At 56.0% G+C, this 15,460-nt stretch overlaps 2 protein-coding genes across 7 annotated transcripts; both read left to right on the forward strand.

Annotated features, from left to right (window-relative positions):
* The first annotated feature begins 155 nt into the window (after window positions 1-155).
* On the forward strand, window positions 156-11,094 carry LOC117651810 (sodium- and chloride-dependent GABA transporter 1-like). Of its 6 annotated transcripts, none has more exons than XR_004588127.1 (14): window positions 156-350; window positions 1,117-1,248; window positions 3,210-3,521; window positions 3,601-3,735; window positions 4,036-4,164; window positions 4,252-4,399; window positions 4,713-4,845; window positions 5,428-5,666; window positions 6,104-6,320; window positions 7,937-8,089; window positions 8,337-8,540; window positions 9,697-9,864; window positions 10,668-10,774; window positions 10,857-11,094. XR_004588127.1 is itself a non-coding variant. In XM_034396170.1 (13 exons), exons 3-13 carry the CDS (start codon window positions 3,227-3,229, stop codon window positions 10,677-10,679), a joined length of 1,833 nt encoding a protein of 610 aa, XP_034252061.1. In that variant the 5' UTR covers window positions 156-350; window positions 1,117-1,248; window positions 3,210-3,226; the 3' UTR covers window positions 10,680-11,094. The 6 variants fall into 6 exon arrangements, 3 of the variants coding, with proteins under 3 accessions (XP_034252061.1, XP_034252059.1, XP_034252060.1); XR_004588126.1 differs by having other exon boundaries at window positions 10,866-11,094; XR_004588128.1 differs by having other exon boundaries at window positions 10,870-11,094.
* A 354-nt stretch (window positions 11,095-11,448) lies between these two features.
* On the forward strand, window positions 11,449-15,070 carry LOC117651811 (glycolipid transfer protein). The gene is made up of 5 exons (XM_034396172.1): window positions 11,449-11,729; window positions 12,933-12,988; window positions 13,779-13,900; window positions 14,441-14,591; window positions 14,678-15,070. Exons 1-5 carry the CDS (start codon window positions 11,606-11,608, stop codon window positions 14,879-14,881), a joined length of 657 nt encoding a protein of 218 aa, XP_034252063.1. The 5' UTR covers window positions 11,449-11,605; the 3' UTR covers window positions 14,882-15,070.
* The last annotated feature ends 390 nt before the right edge of the window (window positions 15,071-15,460 follow it).

Here is a 15,460-nt window from a genome sequence, read left to right on the forward strand (position 1 = left end):
GCGGCAAAGCGGCACATCCCAGGCTTGGCAGGTGCCCTCCGAAAAACCTGGCCCCGAATTTGACCAGTGTGGTGACGGCCCGACGGCGAGCGGGAATGGGGGTGGGGGAAGGGGCGGCTGGCTTCAGGACACGGGCGTCAGAGTTTGGCCCGCAGTCAGGCACAATCACTGCTGTGCTTTCCTGGTGCCGTGCCGAGCGCCGAACGCCGAGCCGCGTCCGCCGAGCCGAAGGTGGCCGAAGGAGCCGAAGGCACGTCGTCCGGCTTCCACTTTTGGCGCCAAAAGTGCGGTCGCGCCCAACAGCAATTTGGCGGGAAGGTTGGCCCGGGAAAGGATCGCGCTTGTCGCAGGTAAGGGAGCCTAAGCGTTATGCCAAGTCCTGGGGAGGTTCCGCCCCGGACGTCGTTTTATTGAGCCGGCGGTTCCCTCGGGTAAATGTCGCCGGGCGCTGGCGGCACTGCAGACTGATTCCGAGAGTCGTTTTCGTCGCTCTGTCTCTCTCGCACTGACGGGGCGTCCCGTATGGCCGCGAGAGAGGCAGAGCGACGAAAACGACTCTCGGAATCAGACTACTGGCACTGCGACATTGAACTTAAGCGAACGGATGGGATGGGGGGTTGCGGCGGGGAGTAGGAGGGGGCGGGGGCAGGCGGGGGGCTGCCAGCACCCTGTACGGCTTCCGCGGTTGCCGTCAAAGCCTCCCTGATAGACACTGCACCACCCACGCCATAGCCGCCGCCCGGAGCGGCCAGAGCTTCTCTCTCGGCCGCCATCGTCTGCGTCCCGAAGGAGAGGGCTGACCTCCCCGTCCTCGTCCCCGTCGCCCTGGCGGGACCTAGCGGGACCTAGCGGCGTTGGCACCGTGCCGCGCGCACCACGCCGCGCACCGCGTGTTTGACGTATGGCTGTAAAATACCCGACGGAAGGGTTAATTGGAAGCACGGTGCATTTCATCATTTCGCGAGGACCGTGCTTGGTTCGGGGAAAAGGTGCGGAAAGAGCGCGGAAAATAGTTGATGCTGTGAAATGAGTGTTTGTTTCCAGTTTGCATGTTTGCTGTGGACATGCGACTGGGCTGGCCATTACCATAATAATGGGATCTGGGTCCGTCCGCAGGGAAAATGGGAGGCCAGCAGCGGAGAAGGAAAACGGCACGGAATCGACTCTGCAGACCGGTGACGTTGGTCTGCATACTCTCCGCTATCTGAGGAACACCCCGAGCTGTCGTCCTCGTCAAATTTTAGAAAGGTAAGTCCAAAGTCGACGCGTAATACCCAACACCTATGGTTGGATTTTTTTTCAGTGCCGGGGAGTGTTGCATGTGTTCGAACTGCGGGGCACAGCTGGTGCGACTCGTGAATAGATCTCTGTTTGGCACCGTTCCCCCGTCAGCTGCCCCTTCGCGAGGCAACCCGACGAGACGTCCACCAGCCAGTGGCAGCCACCCGCCTCCCGACCCGACACGTCAAAGACGGATGGGTCAGGCCAGATAGAAAGATCCTCGCCCTCCACAGTCCCCCAGACAGTCCACACAGGACGCTTTTGATCGTTCACATTTAGAAGCGCGGGGAGCGCGTGGTTCTAACAGATGCCCCTCATGACCGAGGCGACATTGTTGGCGCGCTCCCCGGTGGAGTGAGGGAGACAGAGCGAGGGCGAGCGGGAGCGGTCGGCCACACCCGTCCGCACCTTTGCAAGAGTCGTACACTCCGCGCCCGGCATGCACCTTCCGGGAAATACCCGTCGGGTCCCGCCTGGGGTTGTCGCTCTGATTTTGAAGCTGCTCTGACGCGAGTCCTACGACATGCACGTCACCGTGACGGCCGAGTTGTAGAACCACGCAGCGCGAAAGCGAGAAGGCGTGAACCTCGTCGCGCGGGGTGGGGGTGTTGGTATTAATTGGGCACGCGAGAGCCCTGGCGTGCTGCCTGTAGGCCGATTCCGAGAGTCTTTTTTGTCGTTCTGTCTCTCTCGCACTCGTGGAGCGTGCCGTATAGGTGAGAGAGACAGAGCGACGAAACGTCTCTCGGAATCAGTCTGCTGCCGGCCACTGCCTTGGCGCCTTGGCCTTGCGCGCCGTGCGGGCCTTGCTGGTTGAGTGTGGTCGTGCGCCCCGGCAGCACAACCACCACCCGCATGCCGATGAGGGGCGGCCGGGCGCCGTGGTGCGGCCAGGTACAGTCAGGTAGACCCACGCCGTTCGAAGAATGCCGGCCGCCGGGCCAAGAGCGCCAAGTGCGTAACGGAGCCAGCCCTTGGCCCGCGGCGCGTCGGTCGAGGTGGCCGTCGAGGTGGCCGTCGAGGAGGCCGTCGAGGAGGCCGTCGAGGAGGCCGTCGAGGAGGCCGTTGAGGTGGCCGTCGAAGTGGCCGTCGAGGAGGCCGTCGAGGTGGCCGTTGAGGAGGCCGTCGAGGTGGCCGTCGAGGTGGCCGTCGAGGAGGCCGTCGAAGTGGCCGTCGAGGTGGCCGTCGAGGTGGCCGTCGAGGAGGCCGTTGAGGAGGCTGTTCAGGAGGCCGTCGAGGTGGCCGTCGAGGAGGCCGTCGGGATGGCCGTTGAGGTGGCCGTTGAGGAGGCCGTCGGGGTGGCCGTTAGGCCGTCGAAATGGCCGTCGAGGAGGCCGTCGAGGTGACCGTCGAGGTGGCCGTCGAGGAGGTCGTCGAGGGCCGTCGAGGTGACCGTGGAGGAGGCTGTAGGAGGAGGCCGTCGAGGAGGCTGTAGAGGTGGCCGTCGAGGAGGCCGTCGAGGAGGCCGTCGAGGTGGCCGTCGAGGTGGCCGTTGAGGAGGCCGTCGAAATGGCCGTCGAGGAGGCCGTCGAGGTGACCGTCGAGGTGGCCGTCGAGGAGGTCGTCGAGGGCCGTCGAGGTGACCGTGGAGGAGGCTGTAGGAGGAGGCCGTCGAGGAGGCTGTAGAGGTGGCCGTCGAGGAGGCCGTCGAGGAGGCCGTCGAGGAGGCCGTTGAGGTGGCCGTCGAGGAGGCCGTCGAGGTGGCCGTCGAGGAGGCCGTCGAGGAGGCCGTCGAGGAGGCCGTCGAGGGCCGTCGAGGAGGCCGTTGAGGAGGCCGTCGAGGAGGCCGTTGAGGTGGCCGCCCAGGAGGCCGTAGAACAGGTCGTCGAGAAGGCCGTAGAGGTGGCCGTCGAGGAGGTCAAGAGAGACCACGGTGCGGCGTGAGCAGCAGAAAATACACCAACAAAACCGTTCTTTCGATTTTCCAGCGCCGCCATCATCCAGGATGCCGCAGCGCAGGTCCTCGGGGGCGAGGCGGGCGTCCGCCGGGGCCAGCCCCCCGGAGTCGCCGTCCTACGAGTTCCTGGGCAACCAGAAGCTGACCCCGCGCGCGGTGGCGCGACTGTCCCTGGCTCATGTCGAGGCCGGCGGCCTCCGCGGCGGTCCCGGGGCCCCCGCCAACCGCAACACCAGGGGCGGCTGGAACAACCAGCTGGACTTCTTGTTCTCGTGCATCTCGGTGTCCGTGGGGCTGGGCAACGTCTGGAGGTTCCCGTACCTCTGCTACAAGAACGGTGGCGGTGAGAAGCAGCAGTGCCCAACACACTGGCGGCGAGGAGTGGCTCTCGGCGGTGCCGCTAATGTGGCCTCGGCTTCCAGGGACCTTCCTGCTGACGTACTTCGTGGCCATGGTCTTCTGCGGCATCCCCATGTTCTTCCAGGAGGTGGCGCTGGGCCAGTACCTCGGCGCGGGCGGCATGACGCTGGTCGGCACACTGTGCCCCCTCCTCAGAGGCAAGTAGTGCGCACAGTGGGCCAGAAGACAAGCGCCGGCGGCCAAAGCTCTAGACGCGTTTTGAACTCCAGAGTCGCTGAACAGGACTTGAACCGAGCGTGTTACCCCACCAATGGATTCCTCGTTCGGAGAGCAATCCATTGGCGGCGTCACCGTTCGTTTCGAGTCCCTGCGACTCTGGAGCTCAAAGCGCGTCCGGTGTTTTTTGATCGCCTCCTAGCGCACTGAGACACGCCCAGCTGCTCATCCATCTTTCTTTTTTGCTGGAAAAGTGTACAACGTTTTCTGTAAAAACACAGGCACCGGCTACGCCACCATGGCCATCGTCTTTCTCCTCGACGTGTACTACTGCGTCATCGTGGCGTGGACGCTTTTCTACCTTATCGCAACCTTCACCAAGCTCCCCGGGCTGCCCTGGGAAACTTGCGGTAGGCAAAAAGTTGCTGTTTATAAACAGTTTTTTTTTCCTTTCGGAAAATTGGAATTGGTCATGAAGTTGAGGTGGGTGCCGGCAGGTAACTGGTGGAACACGGCGCGGTGCTCGACGGGCGCCAACGGCACGGCCCTCGGAGTGAACACGTCCATGGTCCTGGAGGACATGGAGGGCTTCGAGATCCTGGCCAACGCGACCAACCGCAGCACGCCGGTCGAGGAGTTCTGGGAGTAGGTTGGATTCGAGCTTCTGCCCGCTCACGCCAGCCCTCGGGCAAAGTGGGCCAGAAGACCGGTAAAGACGGCCAAAACTCTAGACGCGTTTTGAGGTCGAGAGTCGCCAAAAGGGACTCGAACTGAGCGTGTGACCCCACCAATGAATTCCTCGTTCGCAGAGCAATCCATCGGTGGGGTCACACGTTCGGTTCGAGTCCTGTTTAGCGACTCTGGAGCTCAAAACGCGTCCGGGATTTTGACCGCCTCCACCGGTCTTCTGGCCCACTGTCGCGCTGCGACCGTAGTGAACGACGGCCTTTGCCCGCAGTCGGCGCGTGCTGCAGCTCACGGCCGGCCTGGAGGACCTGGGCGGCATGCAGTGGGAGCTGCTGGGCTGCCTGCTGCTCGGATGGCTGCTCGTGTACCTCATCATCTGCCGCGGCCTCCACGAGAGTGGCAAGGTAACCCCGGGGTAACCCGAGGGGTAACCCGACCCCCAGTGACTTGCGGCGTGACCGCACTGCTAATCCAAGTGTAGGACGAGTACACACGTGCGGGAGCAGACCATCATGTCCTACACTTGCAACGTGTCAGCCACACTGTGTCTTAGGCCGAGGATCGTGACAAATCAATGGTTGTATCGTCGCACGAGCTGTGTGCTACGCTTCTAGGCGTATACGACACGGTGTGGTCGACACTTGCAAGTGTGCGGCATTATGGTCTACGCCTACCGTAAGTGTGTATGTAGAACTTGTCCTGCACCTGGATCAGCAGTGCGCCTTGTCGACGTCCACCAACCACGTAACGTACAGTGGGCCAGAGTGCGGCCACAATTCTTTACGCGTTTTGAGCTCCTGAGTAGCTAAACAGGGCTCGAACCGAGCGTGTGACCCCACCAATGGATTCCTCGTTCGGAGAGCGTTCGGGTCACACTTTCGGTTCGAGTTCCATTTGGCGACTTTTGAGCTGAAAAGGCGTCCGGGATTTTGGCCGCCTCCACCGGTCTTCTGGCCCACCGTGTTACGGTAACTGTGTTGTCGCAGATCGTGTGGTTCACGGCGCTGTTCCCGTACGCCATCATGCTGGTGCTGGCGGGGCGCGCGCTCACGCTGCCCGGCGCGCTGGACGGGCTGGTGTTCCTGGTTGTGCCGGACTGGGGGGCGCTGCTGTCGGCGGGGCCCTGGATCGACGGCGCCACGCAGATCTTCTTCTCGTACTCCATCGGCGTGGGCACGCTCCCCGCGCTCGGCTCTTACAACGCCTTCCACCACAACTGCCACAAGTAATCATTTTAACCTATCTAACCTAACCTGACCTAACCTAGCCTGACCAAGTAGCTGCTCTACAAAGTGAAGTGTCGACATAGTACACTCCACCTGGAGTCAACCTGGCATGAACACTCCACCTGGAGTCAACCTGGCATGTACACTCCACCTGGAGTCGACCTGGCATGTACACTCCACTCCACGCTGGAGCATGCTTGCCAAGTACATGCCAGGTGACGTTTACCTGCAAGCACACTTTTGCTCTGCTTTACATACAAAAGGCAGCGGACTTCAGCAACAGTTTACATGCCATGTTGACGCCAGGTGGAGTGTACATGTCAGGTTGACTCCAGGTCGAGTGTACATGCCAGGTTGAGGTTGACTCCAGTTGGAGTGTGCTATGTAGACACTTGAGTTTGTAGAGTGGTAGTTGAACCCGTCGCCCTTTCTGCAGGGACGCCATCATCACGTGCGTGGTGAACAGCGTGACGTGCTTGCTGGCCGGCGGCATCACCTTCTCCATCCTGGGCTACATCGCGCACGTGCAGGGCGCGCGCGTCGCCGACGTCGTGTCCAGCGGCCCGGGGCTCGTGTTCATCACCTACCCGGAGGTGGTGCAGCAGCTGCCGGGGGCGCCGGCCTGGGCCTTCATCTTCTTCTTCATGCTGCTGGTGCGTGAGCCGCGGCGGAGGTTTTCAATTATCGGCTTCCACACTAAATGTCTCATAATGGTGAAGATTCTCCATTTACAATATTAAAACTCACCATTTTAATGAAAAAATTCTCCATTTTAGTGGCGAAAATTGAGATGGCCTCAGTAAATACACGCACAACTGATCCAAATTATTTCCCCATTAATTGAATAAATTACGATTAATTGTGAATTATGTAAAATTATTACAAATTATTAGTAATTATTCCAAAACAAATAAAATAATGAAAATAATATTGAAATTGTCCGGAAGGACGATCATGCTCCGTAGCGACGCCCGAGCTGCGGCAAGCTTAGGTGGCTTTGGGTTGTGTCAAGCTGGACGATCACCGACGTGAATTTATTCAACTCATCGACACGAGGCTAATGGCCTGGTATGACAAAGAAAGTGCTGCTCTGAAATCCACGGGTGAGTATACGTTGGTCGGTATGAGAATTTACACAACCGCAACATCTGTCGTCTGCTAGCGGACTTCACCGCTACAAACACCACAAACCATCACTTCCTCTTTGGAAAATTGATAAGCATTCAATATTTCCATAACGGCACTGGTAGCCAAGGAATGTGACGTCACGTTTGTTTTCACGTGAAAACGGCGATGTTAGTTTGAGCGTGACAAACGGTGAAAATCAACATTCAAACGAATGTGACACACCGCACCGCTTTGTCACATTACTTCGGGTGTGACACGCAATCAGCTGTCAAACTGTCACATTAAAACGTATGTGACACATGGTACCCAAGTACACATGTCGTGTCACATCCAAACGAATGTGACACCCATGTACTGTCACGTTCGTTTGAATGTGTAATGCACCGTTATGGAAATATTGGATGCTTGTCAATTTTCCAAATAGATAGTGATGGTTCGTGGTGTTTGTAGCGGTGAAGTCCGCTAGCAGACGACAGATGTTGCGGTTGCGTAAAGTCTCATACCATGGATTTCAGAGCAGCACTTAATTTGTCACACCAGGTGATTAGCCTCGTGTCGATGACTTGAATAAATCCACGTCGGTGATCGTCCTGCTCGACACAACCCAAATCAACATAAGCTTGCCGGTGCTCGGGCGTCGCTACGGAGCATGATCGTCCTTCCGGACAATTTCAATTTTATTTTCATTATTTTAATTTTTTTGGAATAATTACCAATAATTTGTAATAATTTTACATAATTCACAATTAATCATAATTTATTCAATTAATGGGGAAATAATTTGGATCAGGCGTGCGTGTATTTACTGAGCCATCCCCCGAAAATTCTCTATTTTAGTGGTGAAAATTCTCAATTTTAATTATGAAAATTCTCCATTGTAATGGTGGAAATTCTCCATTGAAACGACGAAAATTCTCCATTTTCGTGGTGGTACAGCTTGCTTTGTAACTTGCATTATTTGAAAAAGCTGACTTTGTAACTTCCGTTTGGAAACTCCTCGTACCTTATAGATGGTTCGTCGAATTTCTTTTAAATAATTGTAGAGAAAATTTCCACCGTAATATTGTGCTGGTGCAGCCTTTCACCCTCAGACATGCAGAGTGTGCTCGGTAGTTTTCAACCGGCTCGTGCGTCTGTGCAGATCCTCGGCGTGGACAGCGAGTTCTGCAACGTGGAGTCGTTCGTGACCGGCCTGGTGGACCGCTGGCCGCAGCAGCTGCAGCCCAGGAGGGGCGTCTTCACGCTGGCCGTGTGCGCCCTCATGTTCCTCCTGGCCATCCCTATGGTGTCCCAGGTGCGCACAGTGGCTTTGCCAGAAGACCGGCGCCGGCGGCCAAAACTCTAGACGCGTTTTGAGCTCCAGAGTCGCTAAATAGGACTCGAACCGAGCGTGTGACCCCACCAATTGATTCCTCGTTCGGAGAGCAATCCATTGGCGGGGTCACACGTTCGGTTCGAGTTCCATTGAGCGATTCTGGAGCCCAAAAGGCGTTAATGCACGTTTCTTCCGAGCGCTCCCTGACTGCTTCGCCTCTTTCCAGGGCGGCATGTACGTGTTCCAGCTGATGGACATGTACGCCGCGTCGGGCATCTCGCTGCTCTGGGTGGCCTTCTTCCAGACCGTCGCAGTGTCGTGGGTCTTCGGCGTGGGCAGGTTCGCCAAGTGCGTGCACGAGATGACGGGCGTCAACCCCGGGCCCTTCTGGCGCCTGTGCTGGCTGGTGCTGGCCCCCGCCGTCATGCTGGTAGGTGTCCGAATGAATGAATGAATGAATGAATGAATGAATGAATGAATGAATGAATGAATGAATGAATGAATGAATGAATGAATGAATGAATGAATGAATGAATGAACACTGTTAAAAAAAAAGTCTGAAAATTCAGACCAAATTGGTAAGAAGTTATTAACAGACTTGAGGTCTGAAAATTCAGACCATTTACATGGTCTGAAAATTCAGAACTCGAGAGTCTTACATTTCAGAGTTTGGTGGTCTGAAAATTCAGTCCTGTACGAAGATTGTGAACTTTAAGGTTCGTGGCATATTCACTATGACATAGAAAGAATCTCAGGTGTGTGTGAACCTCCAGAGAGGACAACATTGAGTAAAAATTGTGATGAGGGAGAAGGTCCTCTGTCCTTTTCCCTGACTCTCGAGAGGCCGGCCTGTGGCACCCAAGGAAATGGCGACACGGAGCCACCCGCGAGAGGTAAATTAGAATGTGGATTGTTCAACTTTCACCCATATTAGGGAGATAAATCTTGCGGCAGAGAATGGTTCTCATATGGCCGATTAAGTCCTATCAATTTGGAACTTTTGAACCAATATATTTTCACATTAGAAGCCTTTTAAACTGAAGTAGGTATGTTCCACAACATGCGCGCCATCTAGCGGACAAACGACATCTTGGGTTGGTCTGAATTTTCAGACTTAACCATCTAAATTTTCAGACTGCGCTGGTCTGAATTCAGGTTCTGAGACGATCAGGTCGCAATTTTCATACCGGAAGGCAAAATTTTCAGACAAGCAGTCTGAAACAAGTCTGAAAAATAGTTTCAGACCACCAAGTCTGACAAAAGTGGTCTGAATTTTCAGATTTTTTTTAACAGTGAATGAATGAATGAATGGCCAGACAAATGATGAAAGCATGAATGACCAGATGAATGAATTAACGCATGAATGATCAAATGAATGAAATAATGCATGCATGACCAGATGTCCGAATAAATACAGGTTGAATGAATGTCCGAATGAATGCAGGTTGAATGAGGGTACGAATGAATGCAGGTTGAATGAATGGTTGAATGAATTTCCGAATGTATGCAGGTGAAATGCACGTCCGAATGAGTGCAGGTGGAATGAGCGAGAGTAACCCACGCCTTTTCAACCCATGTACTTCCAGGGCATCTTCGTCTGGTCCGTGGTCCAGTACGTGCCCATCCGCTACGGCAACTACGACTACCCCGCGTGGGGCGAGGCGCTGGGCCTGCTCGTGTCCTCCTTCTCCATGGTCTGGATCCCTGGCTACGCCGTGTTCTTCATGCTCACGGCCAAGGGCAGCTTCATGGAGGTGAGCGCGACAACGCCTCTTGGCCTTGCAGCGCACAGTGGGTCAGAAGACCAGTCGAGGCGGCCAAAAGTCTAGACGCGTTTTAAGCTCCAGAGTTGTCAAAAAGGACTCGAACCGAACGTGTGACCCCACTACTATTGGATTCCTCGTTCGGAGAGCAAGCCAGTGGTGGGGTCACGCTTTCGGTTTGAGTACCATTTAGCTACTCTGGAGCTCAAAACGCGGCTAGACTTTTGGCCGCCTCCACTGCGGTCTTCTGGCCCACCTGCAGTGAGACAGCCCTCGAGGCACGCACTGCCACTGTGGTTTGGCGTGGTTTGAGCGGCAACCCTTGGTTTGGTCCACAGCGGCTGAAGCAGGGCCTGACTGCCGAGGTGGAGGTGAAGCCTAACCTGGAGAGGAGGCCGACCCTCGTGCTGGAGCGCCGCCCGACTCTGCTGCTGGAGCGGGGACTTTTGGAGCGCTCAAACTCCATGAATTAACTCATTTTTCTGTGGCTGTGATCCCATTTGATATTAATGTTTTTGTTTCCGTCTATCATTAAAATGTGTGAACTGACACCAAGTCCGATCCCTTGCCTCCAACCCCTTTACAGTGGGCCAGAAAACCGGTGGTGGCGGCTAAAATTCTAGACGCGTTTGGAGTTTCAGAGTCGTTAAGTGGGGCTCAAACCGAACGCTTAATCCCACCAATTGAGTGCATTGCGAACGAGGAATCCATTCGTCGGGTCTAACGCTCGATTCTAGTCCTATTTTGCGACTGCCTACTTAGGGACAAAGTGGTGCTTTTTGCCTACTTTTCAGGCGGCTATCTAGTGGTCAAGGGGGGGCAGTTGTCCTTTAGCCCCCTCCCCCCTCCCTGGATCCGCGCTTGCTATGCGCGGATGTGCGTCTACATCTTTAAGCCTCAGGTAACATGACATCACCGGCCGACTCAATCCTAATCGGTTTCAAGTGACCCTCGTGCATGACGAATGACTCTGAAGTGTGAAGTCTGTGTAGATAGATTGCAGGTGCCGGCAAGAAGCAGGGGAAGTCGCCTCTCGGACCACAAGCTGAGTTAACGCATTTAGACCGCTTCAAAGTGGTGAGCAACCCTCAAATGGAGGTTGAGCGGCGAGCGGTGGCGGTGCAGGCAAGGCAGACGACTCAGACGACGCAGACCTTGGTCTTGGCTTATCTCGGAGACGCCGCAGCGCAGTGCGCCGCACAGTGGGCCAGAAGACCGGTGGAGGCGGCCAAAACTCTAGACGCGTTTTGAGCTCCAGAGTCGCTAAACGGGACTCGAACCGAACGTGTGACCCCACCAATGGATTGCTCTTCGAACGAGGAATCCATTGGTGGGGTCACACGTTCTGTCCGAGGCCTATTTAGCGACTCTGGAGCTCAAAACACGTCTAGAGTTTTGGCCGCCTCCACCGGTGTTCTGGCCCACTGTGCGCCGCCCGGAAGTGGGCCGGACGGTTGGCCGGGCCGACTGACTAAGGCACTGCGCAGGCGCGCCGGGTGACGCCGCCTACGCGAGCCGGCCAAGCGGTCGCTATCGACGACAGTCCGCTTACCCTAACCTCCCCGTCACATGCGAGGCTGCGCTGGCCGGCGGCGGCAGTTTCGGCCAGTTTCGGTGCATCGCGTTGGCAGCACTGCTCGCATTGTCGCTGGCTCTGTTTTTGTTTACGTGCGGCACCGGCCTCGAGCGGAACCTCCACTTGGGCGCAACGCCCGCCGCTCCGCTCGCCGTCATGATGGACGCCAGCCAGGACAGCATCTTCGCCGCCGAGCTGCGGCCCTTCCCGGACCCCGTCGACGGCAAGATCTCCACCGTGCCGTTCCTGGAGGCGGCCGCCGGGGTCGTCAAGCTGGTCGGTGAGTGCACCGGAACCACCAACGCGACGACGGCGGACTGATTCCGAGAGTCGTTTTCGTCGCTCTGTCTCTCTCGCACCCACACGGGGCGTCCATGAGTGCGAAAGCAGACTGATTCCGAGAGTCGTTTTCGTCGCTCTGTCTCTCTCGCACCCACACGGGGCGCCCATGAGTGCGAAAGAGCCACAGCGACGGAAACAACTCTCGGAATCAGTCTGCACACCTACCCCTCGCTGGGAGCCGCGGCAGCCAGCGCTTCGTGGGCCAGAAGACCTGTGGAGACGGAGACGCGTTTTGAAGACCGTTGGAGGGGGTCAAAAACCCAAACGCGTTTTGAGCTCCAGAGTCACTACAGGCCTCGAATCGAACGTGTGACCCAATCAATGGATTGCACGTTCGGAGAGCAGTCCATTGGTTCGGTTCGAGTCCTGTTTAGCGACTCTGGAGCTCAAAACGCGTTTGGGGTTTTGACCCCCTCCAGCGCTCTTCAGGCCCACTGTGCAGCGCGTCGCCAGACTTTGTCCAGTCAGTGTCACAGACATGACAACTGCTATGTCCAAGGTTGGGATATGCCCACCTGCTCTCCCTGCGTCTCAGCCGTGCCAAAAAAATCCGGGCCCTTTGAGAGCCGACCCCGCCCCCCGAAAACAGTGCCCACGTTGCGTAACCGCGGGGCGGAAAAGTCGATACCACTGTTTGAAAAGCACTGTTTGAAAAGCCCGAAGCCGTAGCGCGCGTAGCGTGCCCCATGGGGCGTGCGTAGCGGCGTAGCGGTGTCGCCTTGGAGGCAAGGCGTGCGTGAACGTAACCCGACGCACAGTGGGCCAGAAGACCGGCGGAGGCGGACATAACTCTAGACGCGTTTTGAGCTCCAGGGTCGCTAAACAGGCCTCGAACTGAACGTGTGACCCCACCAATGGATTCCTCGTTCGGAGAGCAATCCATTGGTGGGGTCACACGTTCGGGTCGAGTCCTGTTTAGCGACTGGAGCTCAAAACGCGTCTAGAGTTTTGGCCGCCTCCACCGGTCTTCTGGCCCACTGTGCGACACGGCCGAGCACGCCCAGGAGGCCCAGGTCCCTCGCCTAGACCACGGCATCAGCTGCGGCAGATAAGGACTCAGATAAAGGCAGCCTGATACCGTCTGGTCACCCTGTTGGCGCGCGAGGCCATCCAATAAACGAGCTTCCTCTATTTTTTCCAGAACTGCTGGGGCAGGTCTTCGCTCCGGTGCGCTACGACATCAATGGGAACATTCAGGTGAGCGGGAGAGGAAGTTGACGTCGTTTCACAGTGGATTTGCCAGAAGTGGTCAAAATCCAGGACGCGCTTTGAGCTCCAGAGTCGCTAAACGGGACTCGAACCGAACGTGTGACCCTACCAATGGACTCCTCGTTCGGAGAGCAATATATTGGTGGGGTCACACGATCGGTTCGAGTCCTGCTTAGTGGCTCTGGAGCTCAAAACGCGTCTGTAGAGTTTTGGCCGCGCGTGCCGGTCTTCTGGCTGCTTCTGGCCCACTGTGGGGGTGTTGGAGCCTCGAAGCGCAAGTCGACGACGTGATGCCCCACTGTTGGGGTGTTCCGTCGGTCACTGGTCCAGTGTATCTGCTGCCCCGGTTTGGCGATATAGACAGACAACCGCAACCATGAGAATGCCGCAACCGACCTGCAGGCATGAACGGATCCAGGTACGGCCTGAGGGGGAGGGGGAGGGGGGGAGGGGGGGGGAGGGGGGCAAAGAAGCGCCTTTGTCTACCTCCTGGAGCAAAGTGTTGCCCTTTGCCTACTTGCCGGGACAAAGTATCGCATCTCGCCTGCCTTTTAGGCGGCTCTAGCCTCCTCTAAATCCACCCGGGCTGGACGTCCCGCCCTTGCCTGCAGGCTTATTCCGAAAAGTCGTTTCATCGCTGTCTCTGTCGCTCTCTGAGGCCTTCCGCACGGGTGCGAGAGAGACAGCATGAGAGGAGAACCGAACGGTTCTTCGGAGTAGCTCTGCTGATTCGCTGGTGAGCCATGCGGCGTTCCTAAGGTGGGCGTTTTGTCGGCAGAAACTTACCGCCAAGTACAATGAGGATGAGAAGAGGTTCGAGTTCCTCAACGACATGCTCCTGTTCGAGAAGGCGCAGGGCTGCAAGGCGACGGCCATCGACGCCCTGCTGTGGCTCCGGAGGTACGTGAACAGTGAGCTACACTGTAAAAGTCGTATGGTGAAAATTCTCTATATTATGGATTGATTATGGTGGTGCAGCTGACTTCATAACATATACCCGCATATACCTTAAAAAATTCAATGTATCTTATGGATATTTTGACGTATTTCGTTTGTATCATGGAGGAAATCTTAACCATAATATGCTGGTGCAGCCAGATTAAGACACTTAGAGAGTAGCGATACCCCGCGCCGGGAAGTCAACCGAGCGTGGAGTATCGCCGAGACTCCGCATGCCGAGTCGCCTCACCGAGGGGGTATGCGCTCTCTGAACCTGTGTACCGACTATTACGCTATTACGCTCTATTACGCCACAAATCAATCGGAATTTAGCTAAAAACGGCCTAAAACACGCCAAAATTGATAAAATTTTGACAATTTCTGCTATTACGCGACTATTACGCGTATTATTACGCGTGCTATTACAGATAGAGTGAACCGACTATTACGCGAGTGCATACCCCCTCGCGCCTCACTGGTAGCGCTTCGGTTTATTGACAGAGCCCTGCACTTCGTCCACAATTTTTTGCGATCTGTGGCGACCGAGTGCAGAGACAACAACTGGGGTGAAGACCTCAGCACCAACGTGCAGACGTCGTACAGAGAGACCCTCGAGATGCACCACGGATGGATCGCGCAAAAACTTTTCGGGGTGAGAGGAAAAACAAACAAACAATCAAACTGGAAGCTTAGACAAAACACGCGCCAATCGACTTGACATGAAACTTCTATCCGCAGGTCTTATCGAAAATGATACCAAAACGAAGCCAGCTCATCAAAGCTTTTGCTCTAAGCAAGGAAGAGGAAGTCACAGAAGAGAAAAAACAAGTTATTATAGAGGAATTGGAAAGGTTTCTTGTTGTTTTGAATACGAACCTGACCGTTCTAAGCAAATTTTATGATGATTTTAAATTGATGCCAGGCAACGCGAAATGTGCGTAAAATTGCCGAGAGGACGCGTCCATGACTGATCAGTATTATTGCCGCGTTTTATGTGATTTGACTCGGGTTTTTATTGTCATGTTATTATTGTGATCGAACGCCCCTGTGATTAAGGTATGGTTGTGGTGACTGATCTAGTGTCGTCTGTCAAACTTTCCCATTAAAGTGTGTGTGTGTTGAACGCAAAAATGGAAACCTCTGACCGCGCCCGCGGGCTAGGCCACCCCTTTCGCTCAGCAGCCGTCGAGACCTCGGGCGGCGAGAGACTCTGCGCGCCGCGCGGGGTATCGCCACTCGAGGCGGGGACCACAGAAGACTGTCTAGCTGTGGCATCGGGCAGCCGCCCGCTTTGCCTTGCTTTGCCCCTCAGATACAGTGGCTGGGGCTGGCACTACACTCTAAAGTCGGAGTGCCCTGAAACTGGGCGCCTTTGTCGCCGGCCCCACTTTTTAAGGGTGCCAATTGTCGTCCAGTTTCTGGGCACCTTTGTCGCCTAGTCTCGGGGTGGACAAAGGAACCTTCCTTCACCCATGGCTCAGCAGCGTTTAAGGTGGCAAAGGTGTCCAGAATCTGGGCACG

The sequence above is a fragment of the Thrips palmi genome, unplaced genomic scaffold (assembly GCF_012932325.1).
Source record: "Thrips palmi isolate BJ-2018 unplaced genomic scaffold, TpBJ-2018v1 HiC_scaffold_6, whole genome shotgun sequence".
In the NCBI taxonomy this organism is placed as follows: domain Eukaryota; kingdom Metazoa; phylum Arthropoda; class Insecta; order Thysanoptera; family Thripidae; genus Thrips; species Thrips palmi.

Excerpts from the sequence above, each read along its gene's own strand:
- LOC117651810 (XM_034396168.1), top strand. The coding sequence starts at position 3,227 with ATGCCGCAGCGCAGGTCCTCGGGGGCGAGGCGGGCGTCCGCCGGGGCC. Across the intron at positions 3,736-4,035 it reads ACTGTGCCCCCTCCTCAGAG|GCACCGGCTACGCCACCATG; the intron begins GCAAGTAGTGCG and ends GTAAAAACACAG. Across the intron at positions 4,165-4,251 it reads GCTGCCCTGGGAAACTTGCG|GTAACTGGTGGAACACGGCG; the intron begins GTAGGCAAAAAG and ends GGGTGCCGGCAG.
- LOC117651811 (XM_034396172.1), top strand. The coding sequence starts at position 11,606 with ATGATGGACGCCAGCCAGGACAGCATCTTCGCCGCCGAGCTGCGGCCC. Across the intron at positions 11,730-12,932 it reads CGGGGTCGTCAAGCTGGTCG|AACTGCTGGGGCAGGTCTTC; the intron begins GTGAGTGCACCG and ends TATTTTTTCCAG. Across the intron at positions 14,592-14,677 it reads TCGCGCAAAAACTTTTCGGG|GTCTTATCGAAAATGATACC; the intron begins GTGAGAGGAAAA and ends TTCTATCCGCAG.